This window comes from Lipotes vexillifer, unplaced genomic scaffold (genome assembly GCF_000442215.2).
Source record: "Lipotes vexillifer unplaced genomic scaffold, Lipotes_vexillifer_v1.1 scaffold165, whole genome shotgun sequence".
Classification (NCBI taxonomy): Eukaryota; Metazoa; Chordata; class Mammalia; order Artiodactyla; family Lipotidae; genus Lipotes; species Lipotes vexillifer.
In genome coordinates this window covers 1,688,615-1,704,530 of record NW_006799066.1, presented here as the reverse complement: position 1 = coordinate 1,704,530, position 15,916 = coordinate 1,688,615, and the positions used below count along the sequence as shown (strand labels likewise).

At 40.2% G+C, this 15,916-nt stretch overlaps 1 protein-coding gene across 1 annotated transcript in view; it reads left to right on the top strand.

Annotated features, from left to right (window-relative positions):
• ASPH (aspartate beta-hydroxylase) overlaps nucleotides 1-15,916 on the top strand; it is a 216,926-nt gene that overhangs the window by 65,809 nt on the left and 135,201 nt on the right. Inside the window, exons 6-10 of the mRNA XM_007471474.1 lie at nucleotides 1,851-1,925; nucleotides 5,928-6,050; nucleotides 10,008-10,040; nucleotides 11,614-11,670; nucleotides 12,155-12,205. Coding sequence (XP_007471536.1) covers nucleotides 1,851-1,925; nucleotides 5,928-6,050; nucleotides 10,008-10,040; nucleotides 11,614-11,670; nucleotides 12,155-12,205 — 339 coding nt within the window. The remainder of the gene's footprint in view (nucleotides 1-1,850; nucleotides 1,926-5,927; nucleotides 6,051-10,007; nucleotides 10,041-11,613; nucleotides 11,671-12,154; nucleotides 12,206-15,916) is intronic.

Here is a 15,916-nt window from a genome sequence, read left to right as displayed (position 1 = left end):
TATAATTTTAAAAAATCTTGGTTTTCAAAGCTGGTACTTACTCCGAAATGTACTATTTGCTTTCTCTCCTCCTTTTTTTATTCTTTGTTCATATTACTCTTTGCATATTACTGATAACTTGTCCTCCTAAGTCCTTCAGTTTGTTATCACCTCATATCCTTTTCAACTTCTTGGTGATATTGATTTAGTTTAAATGTTGCCTTCTCAACCTTCCTCTTACCTAGGTCTTTACCTTCTGTCTTCTCTGACTACCCACCTATTCTATAAACAGAGGTACATATCTTTCATTAAAACACAATGAAATAACCACCCCTTTGATCCCCACAGTTCTCTCCATCTGCCTTCCAGTCTCTCTCCTTGTTGTACTAGCTACACTTTTGAAAGAAGAATTTGCAGTTGCTTTTTTGCCTTATTTACACTTAGTCTTTAACTCACTGCAGCCTGGGTGGTTTTTTTTTTTTTTTGCCTTTACTCAACTTCCCCAGGGGAAAGGAGGGCATCAGAGACTCGTGGAAAGATTACACAGCATGGTGCAGTCACCAAGTTCTAAGCCAGTGCTGGTAGTAGATGATTTTAGAGAGGCATGTGAAGGCTAGATTGTGGAGGTCTTGCATTTCCTTCTGGGGCTTCAAGGGACTTAGATTTTCGTCTGTTCAGGCAAAGGAAACCATTAAAGGGTTTAAGCAGAGGAACAGAGTGCCAATCTCTGCTTCTCTTTACTCACATTATATTTTCTGTGGCTGGTGCTGTCAGCAGTTGTAAAACTGGGAACTCTGCTAGGAAGCTATCGTGGGCATTGTGTGAGGGAAGAACAGAGATTGGGAAGGTCTCCTATAATTCTGTGAGAATATGTATAAAAGTAGTTTGTGAAATATAAACATCTATAAAAATAGAAGGCACTCTGTGCTTTAGAAATGGTTTTGTAGTATAATTAGCATAGTGGAGTCCTACACTCTTCGATCTGAAGTTCAGATTAACTTACTCTGTTTTTGTCACTGAAGGTTAGTTTGTCAGTATAACTGATGTCGTTGGCATTATCTCATTTGATGGCATCCATGATACTAAGTCTGGTGCTGCTTCTCTTTAGTGAACATAGGTGATGTCTGTTAGACAGAAAATTTATAATAGTGTCAATGTAATTATACCTTCTTGTTTGTTGTATGATATTGCAATAAGCCTGAGAATCCGATAAGCACCACAGTGTAGTCGCACTGTCATTACTAATGTTGTCCACGTCTGTAATTTACATTATGACAGATGTGACTGTCAGATGAGGTTCTCCAAAGCTGAGAGGATTGTCTTGTAAGGTCTTCTATTCGTGCTTCCTGACACCTTCTGGGAACAGGCAGCCAACCATCCCAGCCGTCATACCAGCCAGGGAGCCCTTTCTTCTGACTATTGGGAAAGACAGTGGTTGGCCGTGTACTTTCATTTCATTAACCTCTTCCTCCACGTTTTATCTTTATTTCCCACTACTTACTTTTCCGAAAGCGTTGCCCTTCCCATTTGCTTTTGCTGTCGTTAGTGTGAATTTTGTTAACTAGAAACTGAAATAATTTTGCTCTGAGGTTTTTTGTTTTTTTTTAAAGAGAAATCTGAACCCGAGTTAGTTTCCTGTGTTTTAAAATCTTATGAAGTTGTTTAGCATTTATATCTGCTGTCAAAATAAACCCAACTTTAAATATCTACCGAATTTGCCAACATAAAAAAAAGGGCTAAGCTGATAGGAAAAGGGTACATAGTTGATTAGTCCAATATAGTCATCTTAATGTGTATAGGTGGAGGCCATATTTCATGTTCTACACTAATGTTCAGATTTTTTCTACTTAGTTATGTTTTCATTATTTTAGGGCCTCAGAATATTGAGGATGAAGTGCAAGGACAAGTTCAGTCACTTCTTGACGAAACGGTGTGCGCAGAACATGGCATGAAGTAAAACCTGTGTTTCGTGCATTACTAAAATAATGGTTAATTACCTTAAATGACTTGGACATTATTTTGAAATTTAAATAATAGTTAAGTGGGCTTTTAAAAAAGCTCCTGGAGGACAAGTATTTCTAAAATAACACTACACTCATTTTATTTTACCCCATTTTATTGTTAAGAGAATAAGCAAACAGAGACCAGTGATACATCAAGAACAAATACATCAGCAACTGGGAGGAGGGGAATAGAACAGAACCAAGCCAGCTGTAATGGGCTCTCCTGGAGCTGTCTTCAGCCCTCAAATTAAACTGAATGCTTGGGTGGCCACCAAAGCAAAAAAGGGGAAACTTTAAATTAGGTAGGTCATATTACTAGAGAAGAAGTAAACATGCTATTTACTTAAAGAATCTAAAAAGTTTCTTAAGTTCTGTACAGAGAATATTAAGTGATACTATAGAAACCAGTGTTTTTAAGATTTTATAAGACTGTTTCTTGAAGCATCTATTGATAAAAGCACAGAATCTAACCCCAAAATGTAACAGAAGGATTTTGAAGAGGGCAGAACACATGGTATCCTGATACTTCCATGGTTTGGTGTGAGCTGAAGGTAGTCCTAGAGGAAAAAATAATGTTTCCTAAAAACAAACAGAATGCCCTATCATTTAACTTGGGCTTTTGCAGGCCAGCTAAAGTATCTTACTCAGTCTTAAGTATTTTGGGGTTAAATGTAAAGCATCCCATCCAGCTCCATCTGTGCTCTTTTGGGGAGATCAGCTTTGGCTGCATTGTAGGTTTTTGCCCTGGGCTGCTAGGGGTCTAGGAGCCTGTGTCCTTTTATTACCAGTTTCTTCTCAGCTAGAAAAGCTACCTCACCTGAGCATATCTGCCTGTATAAGCAAACGCAGGCTTTCCCTTCCTATCTTTTTAAAATTTTTAATTTTAACCTAACACAAGGATGATGCAATCTCAATACATGATTGATTTCAATATGTTGAGGTAAGTGCTGTGATGGTGAAACACGTGATGCTATGTGGGGTTAGCAGAGGCTTCCTGGAGAAAATGACACACTGATTGAGGAGCTGGAGAATGGTGTAGTGCTTTGCCAATTGAATGCTATTAGTAAAGAGTAATGTTTAAGCAAAGGGCGTGGCATGTGTGAAAGTCCAGAGGTCAAAAGGGTCTGAACGGAGGTGGAGAGATGAAGGGAAGGGTATTTTTACTTGATTCTAAGAGGAGTTGGAACCATTGGAGGGTGTGAAGGAGTGTTGTGTATTCTGTCAGTGTGAAAAATAAGGTGAAGGAGATGTCAGCAGGGAGATCAGATGGGAGGGGAGGTGGTACCGGTGACCCAAGTGAGTCGAGATGGTTGGTCAAGCTAAATTTCACCAGAGGTTCCAAAGGTAGGGGAAGAAGGAAGTGAAGGATGTGGTAGACATTTAGGTGGGTGGGTGCAGGATGCCAGACAGAGGAGAGAGGAATCCAGGCCAGCATTGGATTGTGTTCCTTGGACCTCTTCTTTATCAAGACTTTCTCCTTAGAAAATCACAGGCCATGACTTTAAATATTATTTAAATATTAAATATTGCTCCTGAATATATATCTACAGCCCTCATCGCTCATCTAAGCTCCTGGATTGTCTAACTGCATATTCTTATCTCTATTTGTATGTTTTATGGGGATCTCAGACTTAAAATGTCCCTAAAACTGAATTCTTGATTCCTCTCCATCTCACAGCTCGCCTGCTCACCTGCAAAAATGTTTTATTCTAGTCTTTAGTTAATGGTCTCCCTATCCACTCAGTTGCTTAAGCTATAGCATCCTGGGAGTTTCCCTTGATTTCTCTCTCCTCTTCTCCCCTCCTATGTAATCCATCAGCCAATCCCTTCAGCTTTGCCTCCAAAACGTATTTTGACTTCTGCCGTGTGTCGGCTACCGCCATCCCCTCTTCCCATCCACTTGGGCCCCTGTTTCCATCTTTGCTCCTCTGCACCCCCCGTTTGATGTGGCCGAGCCCACTGTGCCTTGTCTGGGCCTGGTCTCTCTCTCCCCTTGGTCACTTTTCTCTAGCTCAACTGGCCTTGCCTTTTTTCTTGGTCATTGACAGACCTGTCCCTACCGTGGGGCCCTTAACTTGCTCTCTCTTCCGTTAGTGTGTGCGTGTGTGTGTTCTAGTCTTCACATCTTTATCAGACCAAACTTGGCCTCCCTGACACCGTCTCTAGAGTAGACTCTCTGTCCCTGTTATTCTGTATCTCACTGTCAGGTTTGGGTCCTGCAGTTGCATTTATAAGCTGTGTGGCTTTCGTCAAGTTCCTCGAGCCCCTCATCCTTCAAAGTGGGATAATTGCTACCTCATAGGGTCGGTGCAGCAGCTGCAAGAAGGCGTGGCAGTGCCTCCGGTGAGGTCTAGCAAACGCTCAGGAGACTGTTTTCCTCACGGCAGGCTGTCCCTGGGCCGTGGAGACTCAGACAGTGTACGGTGCTCAGTTGGTTTCCCTGTGAGAGCAGGGGCTTCCATTGAGTAGATGGCTGAAAGAGCTCAGTCCCACTCACATAAAAACTGTAAAATTAGACTGAGTAAGTGAGAGTAAGGGAAAAGGAACATGGCAAGAAGAAAAGAAGAAAAAGAGTTGTACGGTTAGTGACAGGAAAAATTGGTGATTGGTTTGCTGAGAAGCAGAAAATCTCAAATGAGGAGAAACAAGATAGCAGGCTGTGATGAGAAGACAGAAGACAAATAGTATCAACAGAAAAGGGCCTAATAGTCCAGTAACACCTGAGAACATCACTGGGCCACCCCAGAAGTAAGGTGACTAAGGACTCTGTCCTGCAGTGTGGCGGGGGGGTAGCTCAGGAGCAGCAGAAGTGGTAGTATTGTCATTACTGGGATGATGATGGTAAAAATATTAACGACTGCAGAAGCAGCCCAGCAACAGTAAAACCTAAATACTTATTATGGGCCAGGCTTTTTTCTAAGTGCTTCAGTCCTCACAACGATGCTGTGAGTAGGTACTCTTCTTATTTCTTTTTTATGGAAGAGAAATCTTAGGCACAGAGTCATTAAGTAACTCTCCGAGGGTCACACAGAGTCATTAAGTAACTCTCCCAGGGTCACACAGCTGGTCTAGGGACAGACCTAGATCTGGAGTCAGATATTCCAGATCGCACACTCCTAGAGCAATACTGCACTGCACACCTAAGTCTAGTTCCCTTGAGTTCCCTCGTTTAAGTGCTACATCCAGAGCATCCCCTGCTTGAGGCCATGGCAAGTTACTACTGGGAGAATGTCTTACACCACGGTGACAAGCTAACCCATGTGGCAGTGGAGTTAGGCAGCATGTCCAACGTCTACACAAGAGAAGCAGAATGGTTCAGTGTATCGTGAAAGTCTCAGAAGAGAAAATGAGCATCTTAGCATAACTTAAAGGCTAAACATAGGAACCTTTAGAAGCAAAGTATAATGCAGCTGAACCAATGCGGATGACCGGGCATATGGTTTAGCTGGTAGCCTGATGTTCTTTGTAATAGAATATTTGCAGAGTTCCTTAAGGTTGTTACATGGAATTTTACATCAGTTCTCAGTGGAAGGTCGCAAGGTGACCTTTCCTCTGACCTAGTAATAATTGAAGAGGCAAATGTAGTAAGAATTCTGAATTCATTTATTCACTTATTAAATACATATTGAGAACTTACTATGGCTAGTCATGGCCCCAGGGGCTGGGCATACAGAGTCACCAAAATATGTGAGACCCCTGTCCTTGGTGAGTTTATGTTCTAGTGAGAGAAGACCTGTTACCCCCCTCAGGTGGACTAGTCCTTGGCCGGAGAGAGAACAGAGTTCAGCATGTGCAGCGGCCCAGAAAAGGGGCAGGGCAGGGCATGCCGAGTAGCTGAAGTGGGTATGTGGCAGCCTTTCAGATGGGGCGTCTGTGTCTATGTGGGCTGCTGCCTGGGGCCCTTGCTATAGACCTGTGTCACTTTGTTCATTATCATTGTTCAAGGAGAGGACCTGCACCAAGAACAGGATGAACCAGCAGGAGACCTACAGCCCAAAGATGGTATCTTTGCAGGAAGTGATACAGATGACAGATATGAACCTGTGGGGACTGGAGCAGTGCATGAAGGTAGAACACATTTTTTTGGTTTCAGAATAAAACACAATAGGTAATTTGTAATTACGATTATTGAAGTTTTCTTAAACACCTTTAAAACCAATATTTAGCTTTTATCTAAAGTTTTTTGTTTTTTTATAAATTAATTTATTCATTCATTTTTGGCTGTGTTGGGTCTTCATTTCTATGCGTGGGCTTTCTCTAGTCGCGGCAAGCGAGGGCTACTCTCTAGTTGGGGTGCTCAGGCTTCTTAATTGTGGTGGCTTCTGCTGCAGTGGACATGGGCTCTAGGGCTTGTGGGCTTCAGTAGTTGTGGCTCATGGGATCTAGAGCCCAGGCTCAGTAGTTATGGCACATGGGCTTAGTTGTTCTGCGGCATGTGGGATCCTCCCGGACCAGGACTTGAACCTGTGTCCCTTGCATTGGCAGGTGGATTCTTAACCACTACGCCACCAGGGAATTCCCTAAAGTTTTTTTTTTTTAAGTTGAAGCCGAAAACTTCAGTTAAAATCAGTCTTTTCCCTAAAATAAATAGTTATCCCAAGTTTTTAATTCAAAGTACGTTAGGGGAAATTCTAAGGATATATACATTTCTTATAGGATGTAAGTGAAATCCTTCAGCACATTTACTGTACTGTCCTTCCTAGAGTACCATTTGTTGTAAGAAATTCAAACAGCTGATGAAATATTGACCTTGATAATCTATCACAGGCTCTTGTTCTAAAATAAACTCTATAACTACAGCGGGTAGAATACAGTTCATAGCCTAGGCATTGGCAAACTTTTTCTGTAAACTGCCAGCCGGTCAATATCTTCGGCTTTGCGGACCATGCAACCTCTGTCCCAACTACTCATCTCTGCTACCACGGTGCAAAAGCAGCACTGGACAGTGCCTAATTGGATAAGTGTAGCCGTGTTCCAGTAAAATTTTAATTAGAAAGTCAGGAGGCAGGCCCAATGTAGACTACATGTGGACCATAGTTTGCTGACATCTGTGCATATCAATATTTTAAATTAAATGCTGGTTATTTAAATATCAGTTGAGTAGTTTACTTTGTATTATTTGTAGGCAATAGGCAAGTCAGAATTATTACTATTCACTACTGACATATAGAAAAATTTTTATTCGTATACTTATTGCTCTGCTCTGCTTTAATGTGAGGCTACCGTGATTATTTGGAGCCCTGCTGAATTAAGTCCACATGCTTTGTTCTTTTGGTATCTATTCTCTGTACTTTTTTCTTAAAGTAGTCCTTTAAAACCTTAGTGGTTTTAAGCCACAAATTTTGTACTCTGACTGATTTTTGTCATTTTATTTAAAATATATAAATGATATCATTTTATACTTAACATGGGTACTAAGGGAACCTTGTTTATTTAAGAGGGATGTTGTATTTCTAAAGAGTGATACAGGAAAACAAGCCTATGCTGAAACCAGGGGGAGTGGTTCGTGGCGCCAACACAAAGTGAACAAGTTACACGATGCACCCCACTGTGTAGTAATCGTCAGAGTCTGTAAGACGCATGTAACAACACAGCGTCACCGGCTGCAGAGGGTCTAGACTGGAGGTGCCTGGTAGGGTTCAAGGGTTAGCTCAGCCTAAGTTGAGTTCAGAGAGCCAGACAGAATGGTAAGAAACAGGCGGTAGATCGGATCTGCAGCGCTAGTCAAGGTAGGAAGGTCTGGAGCCATAGCATCGTGGATTCAGAGAGACAACCTCTTATGAACATGATCCACTAAGATGGGCTGGTATCCCACCACACCACTTCAGATCCTGGCTGCATTTTAGTACCCCCCGGGGAGCTTTTAAAAGAATTCCGGTGACCCACCCTGATAAAGTGAATCAGAGTGTTTGGGGTATGGGGCCCCCAAAATGAATGATTGTAAAAGCTCCCCAGGGGGTAGATAATTGCTGCCAGCGTTGAGCCCAGGTACGGTTGGGCTGTTTCCTGTCTCCTGGGCCTCCCCTCACTTCCTGCTCTGCTGTGTCTGCATGGGTTAAAGCTTGTGCTCAGAGCCAGTGGGAATCAGGCAGAGCACACAGGACTCGTCCCGGCCATGTAAGAATTGAGAAGTCAGGTAGCCTCAGAAAATGCAGTTGGTAAATTGTTGCAAGGACTATTTTAAAGCATAAACATTATGGAAATGTTAAGTATGTCTACTTCTCACAATATTTAATATATTGGGGAACTACTTGAGAAGGAAACAGCTCCTAATTTATGAATGAATGTATTTCCAAAAGCTTATATTGATGCCTGTTGTTGAGAAAATGCACTTTTCCATAGAAATAACGTTAAAAGTGATGGTTTGGTTTCCATACGAACCTACAGAATTGTATATAATGCATAATTTGGGGGAGAAAATGTAAGTTCAGAATGCTTTTGAACTCGTGTTTGATTCCAGTTCGATTGTGCATTGAAAATAGGCATTTACAGGGCTTCCCTGGTGGCGCAGTGGTTGAGAGTCCGCCTGCCGATGCAGGGGACACGGGTTCGTGCCCCGGTCTGGGAAGATCCCACCTGCCGCGGAGCGGCTGGGCCCGTGAGCCATGGCTGCTGAGCCTGCGCGTCGGAGCCTGTGCTCCGCAACGGGAGAGGCCACAACAGTGAGAGGCCTGCGTACCACAAAAAAAAAAAAAAGAAAAATAGGCATTTACAGACTAGCTTTTGAACTTTAGACCTTTGGTTATCATGCATATCATGATTTCTATGGGAAAAACATTTCTAAGTTCTGAGTAGGAATGCTAATGAAATGATTTCCACAATTCCCTGGAATCTCTTGCTGTTTCCCATCTTCAGCCAGGATAGCTCAGGAAGATTGACAGTTGCTCAGAATTTTGGTGTCCTAGATGCTGCTTACACAAAAAATTTCAGTTAAGACCCTCAAAGAATCTGAAACATAAGGCATTTGATATTTTTGAGGCTAGGAGTTATAGACTGGGAGTAGGAAGAAACACTTCTAAAAAGTTCATAAATTGAAGAAATCTTATTTTCTGACCTAATTTTTAATTGGGACATAGATTCAGTTTGAACATAAAAGTTGCTTGTTAAAAGTCTTCAGAAATTAGGACTTCCCTGGTGGCACAGTGGTTAAGAATCCACCTGCCAGTGCAGGGGACATGGGTTCGAGCCCTGGTCTGGGAGGATCCCACGTGCCGCGAAGCAACTAAGCCCGTGTGCCACAACTACTGAGGCTGCGCTCTAGAGCCCGCGAGCACAACTACTGAGCCCACGAGCCACAACTACTGAAGCCCGCATGCCTAGAGCCCGTGCTCCGCAACAAGAGAAGCCACTGCAATGAGAAGCCCGCTCACCGCAACGAAGAGTAGCCCTCGCTCGCCGCAACTAGAGAAAGCCCACGTGCAGCCATGAAGACCCAATGCAGCAAAAAAATAAATTAAAAAAAAAAAGTCTTCAGAAATTAAAAATATTTATGCTCCATGTGGCTGTTAAATAACAAGGGTCACGTGAGTGGCAGCACTTTGCCATCAGCGGTGTGTGGGTGAAGGTATCAACCCACTTACCTTTTAGCTCCCCAAACGTATAAAGGCTCTGGGTTCTTCCTTTGTGTTCTCGTGTGGAGACAATGCGCTTTTGCTCTAGAAAATGGCAGGAGTGTCTAGAAAATAGAACAGCACAGTGGAATGTGATGGGGACATAGCTTTGTCACCACGGTGTTACTCTGTCTAAATCTTTCTCCCTCTTTAGCCCACATTATAGTATTTGTCAACCTCGTGGGGTTGTTAAGTGGATCATATAAGAGAAAGTGTGAGACGTTTTTAAGCGTAGTTCTAGTGAAAGATAAAGTGTTTAGCAGAGATTTAATTGATATTTTCATGTTTTATTTTAATAGTTATTTGCTTTCAAAATAAAATCAATGATAAACATTCATTCAGAATATACATATACAATATATAAACATACCATTTTATGAAAGTAACAATATTTATTTAATGTTATTTTTTTCAGAAACTGAAGATAGCTACCATGTAGAAGAGACAGGTGAGATTTTCATTTAATACTATTATTTTTTGCTTAGAATGAGTCTTTTCCTATAAAAGAGCATCATGAGAAAGAGAGATAACATTATTTATTTTAATATATTTTATATCAAATATCACAATACATAGTTAATAATTATTATATAATACATATTATATCACAGGTTTATATATGTGTGTGTGTATATGTATGTATGTATGTGCATATATATACATACACACACACACACACACGCATATATATATATGAATATAGTTTTTGTGCTTTTGAAGTCTACTTCCTGAGGATAAATTCCCAGTAGTGGGATTATTAGGTCAAAAGATAATGTGGGAGTTTGGGATTAGCAGATGCAAGCTAGTATATATAGGATGGATAAAGAACAAGGTCCTACTGTAGAGCACAGGGAACTATATTCAATATCCTGTGATAAACCATAGTGGAAAAGAATACAAAAAAGAATGTGTATATATATGTATAACTGAATCACTTTGCTGTACAGCAGAAATTAACACAACATTGTAAACCAGCTATACGTCAATAAAAATAAATAAAATAGGAAAAAAATAAGACGAAAGATAAGAGAACAAAAGATACACTACTCTATACAAAGTAGGTAACTAATAAGAACCTACTGTATAGCACAGGGAACTCTACTCAATACTCTGTAATGACCTATATGGGGAAAGAATCTAAAGAAAAGAGTGGATATATGTATACGTATAACTGATTCACTTTGCTGTACAGCAGAAACTAACACAACATTGTATTGGGTTGGCCAAAAAGTTCGTTTGGGTTTTTTCATAAGATGTTCCGAAAGAACCTGAACTATAAATCGACTCTACTCCAATAAAAATTAATAAAAAAATGAAAAAAAATGATACTGTATATTTGCGTGTTTTGTAGTCTTAAATTAGCAAGTTAGTGAATGGTCAAAATTGTGTATTGTCACATGTCACGTGTCCCCAGAAGGTATGACCACACTGGAGATGGACACACCATCTTCCCATAAGCCTGTGTTGTTGGCCGGTTTTTCTTCCAGTGTTGGAATAGATCCCTCTTTCTGTGCTTAAGGACCACAGGATATTGTTGGCTAGCATTTACGACCTATATTATTTCAACAATAGGCACCTGTAAACACTAGAATTACATTGCAGTCTGGGGGTACTCCGGTGTTGAGTCCAAGTTACGGGCTGGGAATGTGTGTCCTCACTCAGGCTCACTCAGGCAAGTGCCTGCTGGATGCCTGGGAGGAGGGTTCACCTGCACTGCTCTCTGTGTCTCTGCCTCACTTTTTGTTTTGTGAATATAGTTGAATTTGCATAAGCTAAGTGAGAATATAGCTCCACGATTTTGTGGTTCAATTACACTGATGACGGAGACTTTCTTATTTACCTTTGTATTTGGCATTTAGCACAGTTAGTACCTGTTTGTTTCATGAATGAATGTAAGTTTGAGCATCATTTTGATTTGATTTCTCTCTTTACTAGAAATTGTGCTTATCTTGTTTTAACTATCAAGTGTAATCCTTTTCTGAGACATATTTGTAATTTCCTAATTGTTTCCTAATTTATAGCTTCACCAGCCTACAGTCAGGATATGGAAGACATGATATATGAACAGGAAAATCCAGGTTCGTGATATATGTTTCTGTTTGAGGCAGTGGCCAAGGTCATTTTCAACCAAGGTTTATGATTCACTCTGATACAACATAGAAATCTCTATAATAGTCATTTTTGGCTGCCCATATATTATATACATTTCTGAATATAGTTTAATATTACATGAAGAAATGGGGGAAAAGGGGATGTGTTTTTCAGACCACTGTTGGGATTTTGATCTTTGTAGAGAGGATACTGGAAAGAATATTTGGAAATGAATGAGGCAGTATGATTTAGTGGAGCCAGACTGGGTACAAATCCTGCTCCTTCCTATCTTTGTGACTGGAGAGAAAATTATGGAATGTTATTCAGCTTAAATTTTATTAAATAATAATAATACTGTCTATCTTACACATTTGTGAGGTTTAGAATTAATTTGTAAATATTTTAGAATAGTGTCTAGCAATGTGTTTGGTTTGTTCAGGTTAGGCAAAAATGTATGTTTTTTCTTTTTAGGTTCCAGTGAACCAGTGGTAGATGATGCTGGAAGAATGTATCAGGAAGCAGGTATGGACGTTTTCAATAGATGTTAAACATACTTCCAGCTCTATGGCTGCAATGCTCTGTTAACCTGGTGACTTTTCTTTCGATGGGTGAAAGACATAATTTTAACACCTAATACAAGACTTTCTGCTTTGCAACAAAATTAGATTATTCAAAGAATATCAGGCTTTCATATTTCATCTCATCTACCACCACCTCACAACAAAAGAGGATATTAATTCCTAATGTTACTTTTGAATGTCTTGCTTTATGCCAATCTGAGGAATTTTTTTTGTTTTTGAAAACAATACCTCAGTTTGATTTTATTTTATTTTTTAACGACTTTATGGGAGTGTAATTCCTTTAAAACGGTGTGTTAGGTTCTGTTGTATAACAAAGTGAATCAGCTATACATATACATGTATCTCCATATCCCCTCCCTCTTCTGTCTCTCTCCCACCCTCCCTATCCCACCCCTCTAGGTGGTCACAAAGCACCGAGCTGATCTCCCTGTGCTATGCGGCTGCTTCCCACTAGCTAGCTATTTTACGTTTGGTAGTGTATACATGTCCATGACACTCTCACTTTGTCCCAGCTTACCCTTCCTCCTCCCCGTGTCCTCAAGTCCATTCTCTATGTCTGTGTCTGTATTCCTTTCCTGCCCATAGGTTCTTCAGAACCTTTTTTTTTTTTGGAATTCCATATATATGTGTTAGCATACGATATTGTTAGCATACAGTATTTGTTTTTCTCTTTCTGACTTACTTCACTCTGTTTGACAGTCTCTAGGTCCATCCACCTCACTACAAATAACTCAGTTTCGTTTGTTTTTATGGCTGAGTAATACTGCATTGTATGTATATGCCACATCTTCTTTATCCATTCATCTGTCTATGGACACTTAGGTTGCTTCCAAGTCCTGGCTATTGTAAATAGAGCTGCAATGAACATTGTGGTACATGTCTCTTTTTGAATTATGGTCCTCTCAGGGTATATGCCCAGTAGTGGGATTGCTGGGTTGTATGGTAGTTCTATTTAGTTTTCTAAAGAACCTCCATACTGTTCTCCATAGTGGCTGTATCAATTTACATTCCCACCAACAGTACAAGAGGGTTCCCTTTTCTCCACACCCTCTCCAGCATTTACTGTTTGTAGATTTTTTTTTTTTCTTTTTTTTGCGGTACGCGGGCCTCTCACTGTTGCGGCCTCTCCCGTTGTGGAGCACAGGCTCCGGACGCGCATGCTCAGTGGCCATGGCTCACGGGCCCAGCCACTCCGCGGCACGTGGGATCTTCCCAGACCAGGGCACAGACCTGTATCCCCTGCATCGACAGGCGGACTCTCAACCACTGCGCCACCAGGGAAGCCCTGTAGATTTTGTGATGATGGCCATTCTGACTGGTGTGAGGTGATAACTCATTGTAGTTTTGATTTGCATTTCTCTGATGATTAGTGATGTTGAGCATCCTTTCATGTGTTTGTTGGCAATCTGTATATTTTCTTTAGAGAAATATCTGTTTAGGTCTTCTACCCATTTTTGGATTGGGTTGTTTGTTTTTTGATATTGAGCTGCATGAGCTGCTTGTATATTTTGGGGGATTAATCCTTTCTCAGTTGCTTCGTTTGCAAATATTTTCTCCCATTCTGAGGGTGGGCTTTTCGTCTTGTTTATGGTTTCCTTTGCTGTGCAAAGCTTTTAAGTTTCATTAGGTCTCATTTGTTTATTTTTGTTTTTATTTCCATTTCTCCAGGAGGTAGGTCATAAAGGATCGTGCTGTGATTTATGTCATAGAGTGTTCTGCCTATGTTTTCCTCTAAGAGTTTGATAGTGTTAGGCCTTACATTTAGGTCTTTAATCCTTTTTGACTTTATTTTTGTGTATGGTGTTAGGGCTTGTTCTAATTTCATTCTTTTATGTGTAGCTGTCCAGTTTTTCCAGCACCACTTATTGAAGAGGCTGTCTTTTATCCATTGTATATTCTTGCCTCCTTTTTCAATGATAAGGTGACCATATGTGCATAGGTTTATCTCTGGGCTTTCTATCCTGTTCCACTGATGCATATTTCTGTTTTTGTGCCAGTACCATACTGTTTTGATTACTGTAGATTTGTAGTATAGTCTGAAGTCTGGGAGCCTGATTCTTCCAGCTCTGTTTTAATTTCTCAAGATTGCTCTGGCTATTCGGGGTGTTTTGTGTTTCCATACATATTGTGAAGTTTTTTGTTCTAGTTCTGTGAAAAATGCCATTGGTAGTTTGATAGGGATTGCATTGAATCTGTGGATTGCTTTGGGTAGTAGAGTCATTTTCACAATGTTGATTATTCCAATCCAAGAATGTAGTATATCTCTCCATCTGTTTGTATCATCTTTATTTTCTTTCATCAGTGTCTTATAGTTTTCTGCATACAGGTCTTTTGTCTCCTTAGGTAGGTTTATTCCTAGGTATTTTATTCTTTTTGTTGCAGTGGTCAATGGGAGTGTTTCCTTAATTTCTCTTTCAGATTTCTCATCATTAGTGTATAGGAATGCAAGAGATTTCTGTGCGTGAATTTTGTATCCTGCTACTTTACCAAACTCATTGATTAGCTCTAGTCATTTTCTGGTAACATCTTTAGGATCCTCTATGTATGGTATCATGTCATCTGCAAACAGTGACAGCTTTACTTGTTATTTTGCTATTTGGATTCCTTTTATTTCTTTATCTTCTCTGATTGCTGTGGCTAAACCTTCCAAAACTATGTTGAATAATAGTGGTGAGAGGGGGCAGCCTTGTCTTGTTCCTGATCCTAGTGGAAATGGTTTCAGTTTTTCGCCATTGAGAGCGATGTTGGCTGTGGGTTGTCATATATGTCCTTTATTATGTTGAGGTAAGTTCCCTCTATGCCCGTTTTCTAAAGGGTTTTTATCATAAATGGGTGTTGAATTTTGTCAAAAGTATTCTGCATCCATTGAGATGATCATATGGTTTTTATCTTTCATTTTGTTAATATGGTTTATCACATCAATTGATTTGTGTATATTGAGGAATCCTTGCATTCCTGGGATAAACCCCACTTGATCATGATGTTTGATCCTTTTAATGTGCTGTTGGATTCTGTTTGCTAGTATTTTGTTGAGGATTTTTGCATCTATGTTCATCAGTGATGTTGGCCTGTAGTTTTCTTTTTTTGTGACATCTTTGTCTGGTTTTGGTATCAGGGTGATGGTGGCCTCATAGAATGAGTTTGGGAGTGTTCCTCCCTCTGCTATATTTCGGAACTGTTTGAGAAGGATAGGTGTTAGCTTTTCTCTAAATGTTTGATAAAATTCACCTGTGAAGCCATGTGGTCCTTGGCTTTTGTTTGTTGGAAGATTTTTAATCACAGTTTCAATTTCAGTGCTTGTGATTGGTCTGTTTATATTTTCTATTTCTTCCTGGTTCAGTCTCAGAAGGTTGTGCATTTCTAAGAATTTGTCCATTTCTTCCAGGTTGTCCATTTTATTGCCATATAGTTGCTTGTAGTAATCTCTCATGATCCTTTGTGTTTCTGCAGTGTCAGTTGTTACGTCTCCTTTTTCATTTCTAATTCTATTGATTTGAGTCTTCTCCCTTTTTTTCTTGATGAGTCTGGCTAATGGTTTATCAATTTTGTTTAACTTCTCAACGAACCATCTTTTGGTTTTATTGATCTTTGCTATTGTTTCCTTCCTTTCTTTTGCATTTATTTCTGATCTGATTTTTTTTTTTTTTTTTTT